This window comes from Naumovozyma dairenensis, chromosome 8 (genome assembly GCF_000227115.2).
Source record: "Naumovozyma dairenensis CBS 421 chromosome 8, complete genome".
Taxonomy (NCBI): Eukaryota; Fungi; Ascomycota; class Saccharomycetes; order Saccharomycetales; family Saccharomycetaceae; genus Naumovozyma; species Naumovozyma dairenensis.
Genome location: NC_016486.1, coordinates 842027 through 858801, shown reverse-complemented (window position 1 = coordinate 858801; position 16775 = coordinate 842027). Strand labels below are relative to the sequence as shown.

The 16775-nt window shown below is 34.5% G+C and overlaps 5 protein-coding genes and 3 non-coding genes across 8 annotated transcripts; 3 read left to right on the top strand and 5 right to left on the bottom strand.

The window, feature by feature from the left end:
• Positions 1 to 614: 614 nt before the first annotated feature.
• GSY1 (glycogen (starch) synthase GSY1) lies at positions 615 to 2753 on the bottom strand (the record flags this gene model as incomplete). Its single annotated transcript, XM_003671719.1, has 1 exon — positions 615 to 2753. The coding sequence occupies one exon, from the start codon at positions 2751 to 2753 to the stop codon at positions 615 to 617; it is 2139 nt and encodes a 712-aa protein (XP_003671767.1).
• A 914-nt stretch (positions 2754 to 3667) lies between these two features.
• Positions 3668 to 6274, bottom strand: AIP5 (Aip5p; the record flags this gene model as incomplete). Its single annotated transcript, XM_003671718.1, has 1 exon — positions 3668 to 6274. One exon carries the CDS (start codon positions 6272 to 6274, stop codon positions 3668 to 3670), a length of 2607 nt encoding a protein of 868 aa, XP_003671766.1.
• Positions 6275 to 6525: 251 nt separating this feature from the next.
• NDAI0Htrna10G lies at positions 6526 to 6596 on the bottom strand. Its single transcript has one exon. It is a non-coding gene; the product is annotated as a tRNA-Gly (tRNA).
• A 1733-nt stretch (positions 6597 to 8329) lies between these two features.
• Positions 8330 to 9478, top strand: NDAI0H03490 (uncharacterized protein; the record flags this gene model as incomplete). Its single annotated transcript, XM_003671717.1, has 1 exon — positions 8330 to 9478. The coding sequence occupies one exon, from the start codon at positions 8330 to 8332 to the stop codon at positions 9476 to 9478; it is 1149 nt and encodes a 382-aa protein (XP_003671765.1).
• A 45-nt stretch (positions 9479 to 9523) lies between these two features.
• NDAI0H03480 (uncharacterized protein) lies at positions 9524 to 10198 on the bottom strand (the record flags this gene model as incomplete). The annotated part of the gene is made up of 1 exon (XM_003671716.1): positions 9524 to 10198. One exon carries the CDS (start codon positions 10196 to 10198, stop codon positions 9524 to 9526), a length of 675 nt encoding a protein of 224 aa, XP_003671764.1.
• A 1505-nt stretch (positions 10199 to 11703) lies between these two features.
• Positions 11704 to 11777, top strand: NDAI0Htrna7V. The gene has a single exon. It is a non-coding gene; the product is annotated as a tRNA-Val (tRNA).
• Positions 11778 to 12328: 551 nt separating this feature from the next.
• NDAI0H03470 (uncharacterized protein) lies at positions 12329 to 12847 on the bottom strand (the record flags this gene model as incomplete). The annotated part of the gene is made up of 1 exon (XM_003671715.1): positions 12329 to 12847. The coding sequence occupies one exon, from the start codon at positions 12845 to 12847 to the stop codon at positions 12329 to 12331; it is 519 nt and encodes a 172-aa protein (XP_003671763.1).
• Positions 12848 to 16019: 3172 nt separating this feature from the next.
• On the top strand, positions 16020 to 16100 carry NDAI0Htrna14L. Its single transcript is given in 2 exon segments — positions 16020 to 16100; positions 16056 to 16100. It is a non-coding gene; the product is annotated as a tRNA-Leu (tRNA).
• Positions 16101 to 16775: the final 675 nt, after the last annotated feature.

Genomic DNA, 16775 nt, shown 5'->3' with positions numbered 1-16775 from the left:
ACTATACAACTCCTTCCAGTTTCTTCAGCAAATACAATTACTTTTAACCGTAGGCGTGGTTAAATGTGAAGGTACGTTATAATCTTGAGTTGATTTGGCGATATGCTTCGAAGGACCTTTTCGGGAAGTAAAGTTATTTGCATTTAATTTTACATCTCTCATTTCCGTGTCATTTTCTTCCCGAAAAGGAAACGATTACTGGAAAGTCCGAATTTTTAAAATATGATAGCGCCATTGATTCGCTATCTTTGACTCCTTACATGAACCATGCTTTGGTTCTTGACTTTACATAATGAATATCTCCAACAGTAAATGTATTAAAATATTAATTGTTAAAATTAAATTTATAAAATTATATTATCTATGTGTATGTATACAGTATATCAAAATTTATCATTAATTAGGTTCGTTAAAAAAAAATGCATGAAATTAGAGTTCTCGTCTTCAAAATGCCAGCACTTAACAATCTTTCATAACTATCTCTTGAGGCATTTTTCGGTTAACAAATATAGTGACTTTTTATCGGATCGAAATAAAAAACATCATGTGATTAAAGAATGCTGGGGAAAAAAAAATTACAATCTGAACATGATAATCAATATCTCGTCCTAAATTTAATGAGGTCCATCTACACCAGCAATACCTTCATCTTCTTCTGTATCATCAGTATCAAGAGCTCTACCATCCATACTTAAATTGAAATAATCATCAGCATTGTTGGCATCTTGTAAAGTACCTAAATCACCAGGAGTCATGAACACTGTACTGCCTGATCTTGGTTCCCTTGGTGAACCAGGCACACTTAATGGTCTAGCAATCTTTAATTTCTTACCACCAGCTAAAGTATTCATATCGGTATCGTTCAATTCTTCTCCAACTAATTGTTTAAATTGATCTGGATATGCTCTACGTAATGCTAGTTGTCTTGCCTTAACATATTCTAAACCCATACGTTTCCAATCTAATAGATCTGATAATCTTTCTGTTCTATTTCTTTGGTTGATTCTTTGTCTTCTTGTTTTCTTACAGAATTCTTCCATACAATCAACTAATTGTTCCACAGATTCATCAGGGTTCTTAAATCTACGATCAACGATGTAAATACCATAATCTTTAGCTTGATTAGCCTCAATCAAGTCTTCCATGTAAGCACCGAACCCTGATAAGTTGGTGGTAATTGATGGAACACCCATAACGGTACATTCAGCTGGAGTATAACCCCATGGTTCATAATATGAAGGAAAAACACCTAAATGACAACCACGAACAAATTCGTCATAATCTAAACCTAAGATTGGATTATTAGCATTCAAAAATTCAGGATGGAAAATAACTTTAACTCTATCACTTGTATTATTAAACAATTGAACATGTCTAATTTGATTTAAGATTGGATCATTAGCATCATCAACCATGTTATGAGTAACCACTGGTGGTAATTGGCCATCAGCTCTTCTTAATCCCAAGACACGTCTCTTTAACAAAACATTATCAGATGGTTTTAATAGTTCATTCAAATCTGTTGGGATTTCTGATGTAATGCCCATATGAGGAAATCTCATCGCATGTTCAAATATTCTCTTACCAATGTTTTTAGTAACTTCATCCACTGTATTTTCCAATGATTTAACTACAGCTTGACTCTTTAAGGCTTCCACGGTGAATGAGTTTGTCTTAGCAGGCATAATAATGAAAGCAACCACTGTCATCTTGGAACCAGCAACTTTTAATCTATAATTCAAACGAGCCAATGCTTCAATAAACATATCGGCACCTTTATTTTTATATTCGTATCTACCAGCGATAAAGAAATATAAAGTATTATCCAAATCAAAATCGAAACAACCATGGAAATGACCTCTAACGAATTCATTGATCTTTTCCTTTTTCAAAGCATGTAAATTCTGGAATTCATGAACGGCTTGGAATTTAACAACATTTAACCCATTTGGTAAAATCCCATCAGGTTTTCTTTTCAAAAGATGTTCAGCTTCAAAGGCAGTAATTTGTGAAACTGTAGTAAACACATCAGCAGTGTGCGCAGCAGCTCTTTCAATACAATATCTATGATAAATACCTCTTTTACCGGCTTCTTGATCAACATCAAAGTTTGCTAAATTATTATAAAAGTCAACATCACCAGCAGCACATAAATATCTACCTAACAAAGTAGCATGAGTTGTAAAAATGGTAACGACATCAATTCTCTTCTTTCTGCACAAGGGCAATGCAACACCTGCTAACCATTCATGGAAATGAGCAATAATAGCATGTTTATGATCTAATTGAGTCAATTCACCAAGGAACCAAACGACAGCATACCCTAATAAGATAGCATCATTAGTTTCAGAATCATATTCGGGAGATGGGATACCAACTAATGACCAAAGATCAGCTTTCCATTCATTTAAACGCCATCTAATAGAATCCAAATCTATTAATAGAACCTTTGGAGAACCTTCAATTAACCAACGACCAAAGACGAAATTGAATCCCTTAGATTGTAAAGAATGGAGAGTGTCTTGGATGGGTTTCAAATCACCAGAGAATGCCTCCTCTGAGGTCCAATCTAATTGTTCGATTTCATTTTGGTAAGTCGCCTTGTTTAGGGGACCTAATAACATGTAATTTTCCTTGTATTGAGCTACTGTTATTGGTGCTTTGGATTTTAAGACAGAATAGATACCACCAACTCTGTTGGCGACTTCTGTTGCAATTTCGAACAATAAATGTTCTTTCAAGTCACGAGTCATGGTTTGTTCTTTTGTCTCTTAACTGTTGTTTGGTAAGTTGTACTAAAGTGTGGTATGCTTCCGCAATAGTAACACTTTTCGCGAGAGTTATGTAATGTTGTATGTAATTTTTCAGCAGCTAGACCAAAAAATGACTGAACCGCCTAAAGAGATAATAAAGTTGGGAAAAAGAAAAAGCAACGATATGCAATGTCGCCTTATATATATGTTCCCGAATTGGGTTAAGCAACGAAAAGACAAAGTTCTAGAGTTTCCCAAACTGGAAGGCAGTCGAAGGTCTAAATTTCGCAGTTAAGCAAGAACGTAAACAACAACGAAGGGGGGGGGGGGGCAGGTTGGAAGGAAGTTGGTTGACTCGGGGAATGAATTGTGCGCCCGCTAGTCTGTGGTGATATTTTTTGACCAGTTCCAAGAAATCACCGAGGCATGTTGGCCTGATGTGCGCTTGTTTCTCAGGGGAGATTGATTCCGAAAACCCTACATAATGAGAGTCGACTTACCACACTCTCCCTCAGGAATGTTCTCTTGTTGTAGAGGAAACCTGTGGAGCAAAATGTGGGGCATCAGTGTGATGTGTGGGTTAAGGGGTAAACGTCTGAGCTCGGCGGCTAATTGTCTGCAAATAATTTTCTAGCTCCCCCCCCCCTCCTCCATACTCTGGAAGATTGGTTTGTATTTTGTTCTTCAGCTCTGCACTACGCAGGTAATCGAAATCACAATAAATGAAACCAAACTTTTGTAGAAACGGACGAAGGCTTAAAAAAGTGTGTTACCATTTAGGGAAAGTCCGGTTGGGTTTAAACTAGGGGAGAGGTCTCCACTATTGAACTCCAAACAAAAGAAAAACCTCAGAGATTTCAGTAGTTTTCATCTTTTTTTTTCGTACGTGTATAAAGATTCATCCAAGAAGCTTTCTATAATGTATTATATAATAAATCGTGTAGTCTATAATCTTCGTTGGCTTCGTCAATCTCTTCCCAATTACCAATGATATCATCTCGCCCTCTAACAACACCAGGTAAAGATCTACCTTTCCCATACGTCCTCCATACTTTCCTAGCTTCATCATCAGTTCCTAAATCTCGATAAGTAAACTCAACCCTGTTAGCTGTAAGGATTGTCGTTAATCTATTGGTTCTCGGTATCATATGGAATCCACCACCAGCTAACGAGGTAAAGATGTATATTGGTTGCTTCTTATTATGTTCAATTATTTCGCTATTTTTAATAGTAGAGGAAGTCGAGTCATCTTCTTTTTCCTTCTTGATAGGTGATTTTATTGTTTCAGTCCCATTTAATTTGGTATTAGGATTTAATTTTTCCTTGGTACCGATAGATAAAAGATCGTTAATTTCTGAATCATCAACCATATCGAGATTTAATGAATTTAAAAATGCATCTGTTTCAGCTAGTATATCTGCCATGGTAGAATTTGCGGGTGTATTGGCTTTTGCTGCTGCATCGTGTAATGTAGTTCCCGGTTCATTGAAAGTTCCATCCTTTTCGGTACTAGTTTGACTAGCATCTCCAAAAGATAATCCATGAATTCCATCGTCTTCTTCAAGTTTCTTGGACTGTTTCATGGCTTCTTCCTTTATGTTATCAGTGTTTTCAATCCCCTCTGATGGCGCCAATAGTCCTTTATTGTTCTCCGCTGTGTCTAAACCAATTGAAGGTGTAGCTAGTTCAACATCGTTTGAATTATCAACTTCCTTTTCTTGATCAACTGCATTATGGTTAGTCTTATTGTTTGTATCAAGCTGTTCATCAACACCCTCTTTGAGTTCCCCTTGCAATTCTCCCTTATATTCTTCGTTCACTTCTTCATTAGCATCAACCTCGGTAGATTCAGTCTTGTCTAAGCCATTGTCCATATTAGGCTCCGCCTTGTTTTCTATTAGCTCTTCCTTTTTTTCACGCTCGGAAGCTATGACATCCATAGCAATCTTTGGATTCAAATCTGTCGGGACCTCTATATCTTGTCTGATAGAATATGTGTCTGTAGTCTTAATTAATTGCTCTTCTAATTTGTCTGTAGTTTTTTCCAATTTTGATTTATTGTCCTCAGATACATTAACAGTTTCTTCTTTTTCTTTTCCTTTTTTTTCTTCTTCTTCTTCTTCTTCTTCTTCTTCTTCTTCTTCTTCGTTTTCCAAGTGTTGGGGTGGATTTAGATGTATTAAAGAACTGACCGCTTGTTTCTCGGGTTCAGTACTCGAGACCATAGTATCGATGTTTTCCCTGTGGCTTTCCTTTTCTGAGGAGACATTACTTTGTAACGGTTTTGATGAAAGTTGCTCCGCAGCAATAATAGTACCCTTGCGTGTTGGATCATTAATTTCAGAGGGAGTTACTTCTATGTCATGGGTAACCACTGGCATATCTATCTGAGAAGTGGTTTCCTTTACAGTATCCTCTAATTTTAACGCATCCGCAGCTTTCCCTTCTTCCTTGGAATCTTCCAACTCTGAAGACTTATCCTCAGGCATATCAATTGTGTCACTTTTGTTTTCACCATCTGCTAAGAGGTTTGTATGTTCATCATTAGTCACTGACGAGCTGTTCTCAAGATGTAATTTATCTTTTCCTTCTTCTTTCTTTTTCTCTTTCTCTTCTTGGTCAACTACTACCGTCGTCCTGTCCTCCGTATTGGAATTACTTTCGGTACCTTCAATATCTGGGGAAATATTAATCAGTTCTTTATCTTTCTCTTCTTCTTCTTCGTGAATATCATGTAATGTCTCTTTTCCAATTGGTTCATCTGTAATATCAGTTGTTATCATACCAGTTGAAACTTGTTCGGTTGCAACAGTATCTGTATCCAACTTAGAGTCTTTGATATCGTTCAGGTCTTTGGTTATTTTTAGCTCCGAATCAGCTAATTCTGTTGTTGTTGAAGGTTGTTCTTTGGAAATTCCATCAAGTGAGTCGGGATCCTTTGTATCTAAGAACATTTCCTTTGAAATGGATGATTCTTTCGCTCTTTCAGATGGTGCTTTAACGATGTTAACGGCCACATCTTTGTTTTCATCATCATTCAAAAATTCCTCGATACCTACCATAATGGAGTCTAACCCAACTTTATCATTTTCAGGAGTAGGAACCTTCTTCTTTTTCACCTTTTTTATTTTCTTTATCCTTTTAAGTTTCTTTTTCTTCTTTAGAGGATCTACACCATTCTCCTCGGTATTGGTTGCGTCTATATTTTCATTATCGGTTGTTTTAGTAGAGTTATCATGAGTAGATTCAGGTTTGATTGTATCTCCTTTTTCCTCTTTTACGGGTGTTATCTTCTTATTATCATTTTCCTTATTCGCGTTCACAATTTCGTCCAGTTCAGCAGCTTCTGCTGTTGATTCCTTCAATACCTTCTTTTTTTTCCTTTTTATTTTCTTCTTCTTTTTAATCTTCACAATAGTATTACCGTTTTCGTCCATTGTTGTAACTGTCGTTGATATAATTTCAGGTTTAGGTTCCCCCTTTGAACTAGGAACATCAGACTCTAGGATACTTGACGACATGGTTATATGTTCCTTTTAGCAAATAAATTTTTATACAATGACCTACCTATTTGAGGGGGCAAAAACGAAGCGGTACTTTAAAACAATTTCCTGATATTTCTCTGTTATCACCTCAGCATAGGAAGGTAGACGATTAAGTAGTTGTCCCACTTCGATCGATCATCAGATTTACCTAAACAAGTATAAAATACGTATCATATTTCTCGGTGAATAGACGCTCGAGAAAGTTCCAAAAAAATTGAAAAAAGATATGCGCAAGCCGGGAATCGAACCCGGGGCCCAACGATGGCAACGTTGGATTTTACCACTAAACCACCTGCGCCTGTTTCTTGTTTTTTGAAGTATATGGAGGCCTTGAAGTTTGATCTTAACTACCCGTTGACCAAAAAGCTAATATTAGATCTCCAGTGCAGGTTTATCCTGCTAGATAGCGTAATCCTGCAGGTTGTGTAGAAGCTTTTGGAGAGCAACTGTTTCGAGAAATTAGATACGTGGTAAAACAAGGGCTCGAGTCAAAGCCTTGAGGAGATTCAAGAACCTTTCAAAAGGATATAAAGAGGGCGGACATTCTCTAGGAAATGCATATCATATAGTTTATGGAAAAACAAGTACATCTTTGAGAAAAATAAAATCACAACAGCATACAAATACACTGCAGTAATCTCACGAGGAATTACATACTTAAGTGCTTAAGTATGAAGTAGCTTGAAGGAAGGAATATCGCTCGGAAGCATCCAATCTTTGATATCTTGTGTTATTCGTATTGTAAAATTCCATCTTGAATGTAAATAAGCTTTATAGGAGTTAATTTCAATTATGATTAATAGTCTCTGATAATATAAGTAATAGAGTTCATTCTTCTTGAAAGTAAATAAAAAATATAAAGTATAAAAAAATAAAATATAAAAAATATAACAACAGGAAAATCAGGAATTGAAACTTCGAGTTATTGGTCTATTTATACCTTCCTGATGGCAGGATAGAAACTCGAGAATATATTTCGTTGACAGACATGTCAACTCAATGTTAGTCGCGTCACGTCGGTATCTGTGGTTCTTCCCGTCTTTACCATATTTGATAAACTTTTCGTGTCATCTTAGAAGACATTATACCAAGCGTGGTAGCTAAACTTTCATCTTAGGATATTCATAGTACCACATAGCAAGAATATCATTCCAGCATTTACCAGGTTCGGTAATCATTTCGCTTCATATTAGAGGACATTGTACCAAACTTGATATCCAAACATTTACCATAGGATATTAATAGTAACACTTACTACAAGTATCATTCCAGCAAATATATCCTTTGCTTACACACAACATAAATATGAATCAAAAAACTTACCACAATTACGCTGTTGAAATAGAAAAGTCAGACATTGTCACCAATTTTGTTACTAATCCTTTGCTTATCTTAATAAAGTCTAAGGTTGTTTTCCTCACATCAACAGTTTATAGTCTAACAAGGTACATAAATATCACATAGTTTGGGGGACCATTATTGATGGGTACGGCAGGTGCATCTGGAGTGTGGTTCTCTTCAGTAAATTCATACGTACGGTATGTACGATAACGAGCTCTGCTCTAGATCGAGATTAATGAGTGTGTCGATGACTATGTTCACCAGTCAGTTTTTTTTTGTAGCCAGTTATCTTGAATTTTTATCGAAAATCCCAAATAAGTTGATACGAGACACCTAAGTAAAGAAGAGGAATAATATCATTCAGTCACCACCAGTGTTACTTTACCTTACTTTACTTATCAAGTTTGTTTTGCTCTGTGTACGTCGTTTACACAATGTTACGTAATTAAGGATCTCGGAGATCTCTTAGGAAGGGTTTGGTAAAATAGTTTAAATAAAGGTTTCTAGGGTTATAATAACTTCACCTAACATAACAGTGTTTGTGATAAGGCTTGCCCTTGAATGATTATAAGGCCAACTGGAGCAATTTCACATAGTCTGCAAATAAAGCAAAGGATAATTCTTCGATGACTGATAACATGACCGCATTTAACGTCAAAGAGAATAGACTTTGATTTCTAAATACATTTAATGGAGAATTCACTTCAAGAATTGGTAACCGATAAAGTGGTAGAGCAATTCTTTCTATCACTACCGAACGATGGTCTTGAGCATATCTTCGATGCAATAACTCAGTCATTGAAGATGTATACAGACGATCCTACCGTTGTACCACCTAGGATAATTAAGGATATTGAAACTAATAATGGTAACCATGTCACTCATATAATTATGCCAGTTATTGCTAATGCTTACGTTGGTGTGAAAACCTTATTTGGCAGCCCAGATGGTCTGCAAGGTTCAATTACGATTACTGATCCACACACAGGTAAATTCTTGGCTGTCTTTGAGGCAAAAGAAATGACAGCTATTCGAACTGCTATTGTTAGTTGTATTCCTCTGAATCATAGATTTCTACACTCCGAAAATGAAAATAAACTGAGAACAAATGGGGTAATTAATATTGTGATTTTTGGCACTGGATTACAAGCTAGGTGGCATGCCTTGATCTGTTTGAAGGTATTATTATCAATTTTTAGTTCCTCACATCATAAAACCATTGATATTACATTCTTTTATCATACCAAGAAATTGAATGAGGAAGAATTTAAGAAGAGAATGTCAAAGGCCATGTATTCAATGACTGGTTCGCCTTCTACTTCGATTAATATTAATATCAATCAAGTTAAATTAGAAGATAAAAAAGCCGTTTGTTCACATGTTAAGAAAAGTAATATCATATTTGGATGTATTCCATCATTGGAACCACATCTATTATTTCAAGATTTAAACGCAGCCGATGCATTCGAGGGTAGTAATGCAGAGATATGCAAGGAAACATATATTTCATTGATTGGTAGTTATAGACCAAGTATGCATGAATGTGATAATGAATTAATTCAAGAATTTCAAAAACAAGGTGTTAAGATTATCGTTGATTCCAAAGAACATACACTTGCAGAAGCTGGAGAATTAATTAGCAACGATGTTCAGCCTAACGAATTAAAAGAATACGGAACGGTATTTAGTCGCAAAGAGCAAGATGATTCAAAATCTATGATAAAACTGGGAAATGGACGTGAAGTTACTCTTCATAAAATTGTCGGTTTGGCTGTGATGGATGTTGCCCTTGCTGCAGTTACAAAAGAATATTTGACTGACCAAAACTATATGCGTTAATTGAAAATAAGGAATATACAAATAATGTATAATCGCTTTCTATAATTATATTTTAATATATACACGTCCATGTCTAACTAATGGGAAAGATTCCCAGAATTTAAGACTTCTGATTAAGGTAATGTCGGCGAAGATCCAAATATTGGTCTTTCTAAAATGTTTTATAGTGTCCCAAAGATTATCATTTTCTGGTTTTATGATACCGTGAAATTTAACTGTCTGATAATTACTACCACTTAATACTAATGGGGGCTGGTCATCGACGTATATGGCACCTAATAATCCCTCACCATGTTCTCCATGTATATTATTTTCGTGGTGGTGCGTTGCCGGAGCATTGTATATTTTTCCTTTATTAAGTCTTATTTTAAGCTCTTTCACAAATTTCTCATTAATAAAATTATCGAACTTTCTCTCTCCATCATACTCAAAATTATTGTTGAATTTGATTCTCATTGAACAAGAAAATCTAATATCATTATCTTTCGTCAAACCTGTCGGATATAAACTCGTAACCTCAAAAGTGGAATGTTCTAAATAATCTCTTGTTGAAAGTTGAACTACTAAAAAAGCGAAAAGCAACGTGACGATAACTATAAATAGATACCTAGCAATTACACCTAGGAGTTTGCGCTTGACTGACTTGCCCACGTCTCTATAGTTGTTCCTTTGTTCTTCCCTTTCATATGTTGGAAGCAACGGTTGTTTTTCGTGTGCCATAATTTATTAAAGTATTCGTATATTTCCTGAATTTGTTATTCTGATAGAGGTATTCCTTAAGGTTTCTTATAGGTCTGATATCTTAACATATGGGATGGTTTGCAGGTGTTTCTCATTTATCATCATCAGATAAAAGTTTGGATAACTTTAAAGTACGGCTAAAGATTCGAAAATTTGTTATATAATTTTACCCAAAAATCGATACAGGACACGGATGGTTTATAAGTCTGCTTGGTCCAAGCAACCATGGAAAAAAAAGACTTCTTCGGTAGATTGTACGTATATATGTAGACTAGGATCTTTCTTTTCGGAATTTCATACTTTTATCGAACTAGGGATTTATTCTGGGCTCTAATTACATCGCCAAACTATACAGACATCAGAAATTTATTGATCATTATAATTTTTCTAAAAAAATTAGTGGTAAAGTATATCTGGAGAAAAAGGTCAAACAGTTGATTACTAAAGACTGTATAATATTACAATTTACCAGTTATATATGATATGTAGTTCAAGATGGAGGAGATAAAGGGAATAAAATAAGTAAGCTTTTTTTCTTAATAATGGAGACCTAGTATATATTCTCCTCCATCATTTTACAATAACTTTAATCGGGAGTATATCAATTAGAAGACCAAACTAATTTTTTGAGGAGTGATTTAGTCCATTTTATTGTTTTTATGTTTATTTTTGTATGTTAAAAATGTACAAGTAAAATTTTCTTCCATATTGACCCGAATATTCAAATAGAAGAACAAAAGTAAATAAAAACCCGACGAACTCTTTATGCCTTCAATAAAACTCTAAACAAGTCAAAGCGTTATTAAAAACTAAATGAGAAATATATCTATTAAAAATGGTTCAAGTAGGGTCTTAGAATAGATACGTTTATTACAGAGAAGACGGAATGTGATCCACACAGCAAAACGTCCCTGTACAAAAGAAATTTATAGCTTGTCGAAGTAATGTTGATAAATGAAGTGTAAGAGAGTAGCACGTTGTTGGAGCTGGTACTTATTCCAGACACCTCCCTTCAGGGACACTCTGCTTCCCCCCCTTCCTCCCCTTAATGTGAGAGAAATATATAATTAGGTGTAAAATGTATATGGAAGAGAAATTCTCGCTTATATACTCATAATTTTAACAGCACATCACATCGTGCTATATGACATGATTTGTTATTCATATTAATTTCCAAACAATTGACTGGAGCTTAAAATTAAGGTCTACTGTTGGTTCATTAGAAGTCATCGTTTCCTTTTATATAGGACTCTGTCCGGCGTTAAAATAATTCAATTAAAGTTATATCTAGCCGCCTTTACTTTACCAAAGTCAAAAGCCATAGAAAAAAGAGCTACGTATATACCGCCATTATGTCACTACCTTGTTTATTGAGTTGGGTGAAATTTACTTGTACGATGTGTAAATTCAAAATAAAGTAAGATTGCGGTGCCAATAATAGTGATATAACCTTAATTCTAAGGCCAATTAAACACGAATTAATAGGTTTCGTGGTCTAGTCGGTTATGGCATCTGCTTAACACGCAGAACGTCCCCAGTTCGATCCTGGGCGAAATCAATTAATTTTTTCAAATTTTTCAATTATTTTTTGGTATTCTGTAACATAATAGGAATTATACCGTGACACAAAGTGTTCTAATTTGATAGTATATTTAATACTTGGTTATTTTCTTATTTAAGCATATTTAAGATATATCCTCTAAAAGTTCCTCTTGCTATATATTCATGAATTATTCATTTCCGTTGCTCTCGACTGGTCCTTCCGCCACGTCTCGTACACTAATAACCCGTAGGAAAACATTTCATCTCTTTTCTTTTCTTCTCTTTCTTCTAATTCTTCTTTGTGCATAATATATTATTCTGTCTCTCATGCCCTATCATTTATGTAATACGATGCCTCTGTCGTCCATTCATCCCAAAACCCAAGCATCCCCTATTGTATGTCGTTCTTATTTTCGGTCATAAAAATATATCACATACTCTGATTAAGCTCCAGCTTCCGAGATTCATAAGGTAAACTATCTTAGTTAAGAATGCTTGTAGATCAGATTATTCATTCACCTAGATTGTATAATGTATATGATGTTACCTTAATTTACAATTAAACTATTATGTTAAAAATCCGCCTTTTTTCAAACTTTCCACCGCGGTTGATGAAATATGCCTGAAGCGAGCAGATCCCAAAGGCGTCCCACCGTACCATCTAGTCACAATCACTAAAACGTTTACTATATTAGAACGCTCCAATAAAGTTAATAATCTTTGACCTGCACCTGCCTCTCCACAATCTGATGAACCTTGCTGAATATTTTTTATCACATCATTTGGATGATCATGGGTTTTTTTCTTTGTATTCTTCCTCTTTGATTTGGCCTTGTCTTCAACATTAGATTGGACAGAGAGTTCGCCTGTTCTCCAAGCAAACATATGTATATGTGATGCTTTACTTACATTTTTATTTGTGTTAATGAGATTCTGTAAAAGAATTGGGATATCATTTTGGTTTTTTATTCTACAACAACGAGCTTGAAACTTTGATTTCCTATCAATCAATACGGCTGATTCGTTCCATGATATATTCATAACCTTATTTGATACTAATCTTTCGGTTGTTTTACATATGATCATTCATGTATGTTTCCTTCAATAAATCATTCTTTTCTGCCTTCCTTTTTGCAAAATATAGATGGTGAGCAACATTTTTTTTTACAACCAAAAAAAATGCCATTTTATGAAATAATTTTTTCTTTCTTACCGGAGTCTTTCCCAATATGCTCAGAAAATTAGATATGAAAAATTACTGAATTGGCAAAAGGTAAAACGAAAATAAGGATTTATCAACTACGCTGTCAATTGGTTCATTCTACTCTACTGCCTCTTCCATGATAAATGAAGTATGTGAAATGAATACAGTATCCTACGAATTTGCTAATATCACGTGGCGCTATCATATAATAACATAACTTTAATTATTAAGTTTGAGTCAGTAATTACGTCTGAAAACTGCGAGTTTCCTGTAACGATATTCTTGTTCCAGTAAGGAAGTGATACGTGGATGATTATTGTTTGAATTTGCAATGCTTCTATAATTATATTTCTTTCTTAATTTCCCCCTATAGATCTTTTATAGACAAATATACAAATTTTCTAATATACATAAAGTTCTTCCATTTGCAGTATTCAAGTATCTATAAACATGTTCTCCTTTTACATGTCTGAGTTCTTCTCAATCTGTTTCTTGTCTCTTTTCTTATGGTTACGCCTATTTATTTTCTTTTTTCTTATGTTCGTTTTTGACTTATTGTTTCTTTTTCTATATTTTTATAGTGTATATGTTTTATATTCGCCGTAACGACAATCAACATCTATCCTGTAGGTCTAGCGGGAAGTTTGGTACAACTCTTCTGTAAAGATATGAACCGACGGTCAAATATAGTAAAGACACGCACTCTTTTTTATACCTTAAAACTAGGATACGCTCGGAAGCAGCTTTCTAGTTAATCCTGTTATATTGTAGTTCTAATTTCTCCATTGTAGATTAAGATCAGTGCTAAATTTGAAGTATAATCAGAGTAATTTAATATTCTCAATTTAATGTATGTAAAAGAGTTCGTTTTATTAAAAATAAATAGTAAATAAAATGTATATAAAATAATAATATAAAAATAATAATACGAGAAAGAGAAATCGATACTTCGAGTTATGGGTCTATTTATATTCCTGTCGATGGTAGAATAGATTATACGAGATCACAATTTTATCGTTGGCATATGAATTGATTGACTATTTTGGTATTCATTAATCGCGTCGCGTCGTGCCGGTATTCCCTCAAGTTCCTCCCATATTTGGTAATCAGTTCGTGTCTGTTATAGAATGCGTTGTACCAAACTGGATGTCTAGACCTTTATCATAAAATATTAATAGTACCTATCTTAAATATTGTTCGAGCAGGATATTAATGTACTCTTATAATGCTTTACCGTCAGTACGAATCTCAAACAAGAATGTAATCGTCCATGTATAACGATACAAAATTTTCAAGAACAGACGTTTCCGGGCGACATGTCTGGAGTAAGTACCAATCCCAACATCGCGACACTGCATTTTCACTTAATTCATCAACAAAAGGAATCCTTTGGGTTCAATAGACGCTTAATAGTCGGACTATGTAATTAACAACGCTGATTAATTTCATTTACTGATTATATCGAAAAATCAATCACAATAGCAAAATAATTACGTTTATTGGGCTAAAACCAAGAATAAGTTATAAGATATCCGATCAGGATTACGAAGTATTGGCGTCAATTACAAGTGTCACACAGAAGTATGTTTTATTGTATTATTAAGTAAGTAATTACTGTCATGAAATCAGTCAAAATTATTATGAAGTTGTGAAGTTCGAAGTAATGACTCGAACTACGTTATGCACCGTACATGTCTGTAGCTGTATAACGTTTCTTGAATTATAATTGAATATCTTTTGTTGAATTAAGTCAAATGTCATGTAAGTGTTATCTTATTATTATTATTAAGATTGTTTTTGATTGCAGCCACGTCTACGGTTTCGGCCGGCCATGCGTACAAGAGTTATGTATTGGGTCGGTTAAGTTGTATGGTTTTGCTGAGTGTTTACTGAGGCGTTCTGGGTTAGTCTCTCCTAATCAAACCTACACGTATTTAGAGTGTCCTGCGGAGCACCTAGTCGAAAGGACTTTGGGAGCGGTGTTCATGATTACGAATTTTGTTTTATGCATGCATGACTTCAACGAGATATTATATGAACTTCAAGAATATCCTAGGCTATAATTATGTTGAGAAACTAATTACGAGCTAATGGAAGTAAGATCCTAGTAACTTTATTTTATTTTATTTTATTTTATATTTTACCAATCCAGTGAATTACCGTGGAGCAGAGAAGTATAAAGTATATTGAGGTCCGATATGAAACAAACCTAAAAAGGACATGTATTATCCAAGTTACCTATTATATCTAGTAAGAATGACTATTGACAAAGGAAAAGGTATCGACACGTAATTAGAAACGTGGAAGAAAAAGTATTTTGGAAAGATTATAAAAGGACTCAAGGTTGAACTGGAATTAGAAGTATTTCAGTTAGTTATATATATCTTTTTATTAGTTATTGTTTATACTATATAAAGAGAGCGCTCGGAAGCAGCGTTTCCAGTTAATCCTGTTATATTATAATTGTAAGATTCCATTGTAGATTAAGATTAGTGCTAAATATAAGGTATAATAAGAGTAATTTAATATCCTCGTTTTAATGTATGTAAAAGAGTTCGGTTTTCTTAAAAATAAATAGTAAATAAAATGTATATAAAAAAATAATAATATAAAAATAATAACAGGAGAAAGAGAAATCGATACTTCGAGTTATGGGTCTATTTATATTCTTGTCGATGGTGGAATAGATAATACGAGATCATAATTTTATCGTTGGTATACGAATTGATTGACTAGTTTGGTATTCATCAATCGCGTCGCGTCGTGCTGTTATTCACTCGCGTTCCTTCCATATTTGGTAACCAGTTCGTGTCTGTTATAGAAAACGTTGTACCAAGCTGGATGTCTAGACCTTTACCATAGAATATTAATAGTACCTTTATCTTGAACATTGTTCGAGCAGAGAGGAACCGGAATCATCTATTCGTTAGAATCCTAAATTCTACTCTCTATCTTTACGAAGTTTAGATTTTGATCTATTATCCAACCCATATTTTACAAAGTTAAGCAAAAAGTTGGTTGTTTGGCCGAGCGGTCTAAGGCGCCTGATTCAAGAATAACAAATTCTTGGCTGCGGAACACTGCAGGAATACTCAGGTATCGTAAGATGCAAGAGTTCGAATCTCTTAGCAACCATTTTTTTTGCACGTCGAGATTGTGACATGCCACAAAGGTCCCACCATGGTAGTTGATAATTGTCACGTTCTAGGCTATTTGGCCTTTTCCGTGGCGCGTTTCTCGAAGGTGACCAACGAAGTGAACGAGTGAAAATTTTCCATGGCATCGCTTTCTGAATGGGTTCGATGAGTTTCAGCGAATACCATATATATATAGAGACATTGAAATGGAAAATTTGAATCTGAAGTTATCTTGATGCGCATTTATAGAAAAGGAAAAAAGAAAAACAATACAACTAGATCCCTAGGAACCTAGATCATAGAAAGAAGAGAATATTATATCCTATCACATAATATCTCATCACATAACATTACATCGCATAACATCGCATCAGATCCTCACCGAAAGGATCATCACATCACCGAAAGGAACATACTCATCGATAGACACACTCATCGATAAACATACTACTCATACTACTCACCGATAGACAGTAATACACATCCATAGGATTGATAATTATCTGCTATTCATCGAGCTTAGTGTACGTATATTATAAGAGCTACAAGATATAAGTTTTGATACTGGTAATAATTATCTGCGGTATAGATCTAACTATTGAGCTTATATTGGATACAGAGATAATAGAATAGTAGATATTGCATTCGTTATCTTCTAATTTCTACAAAGTAG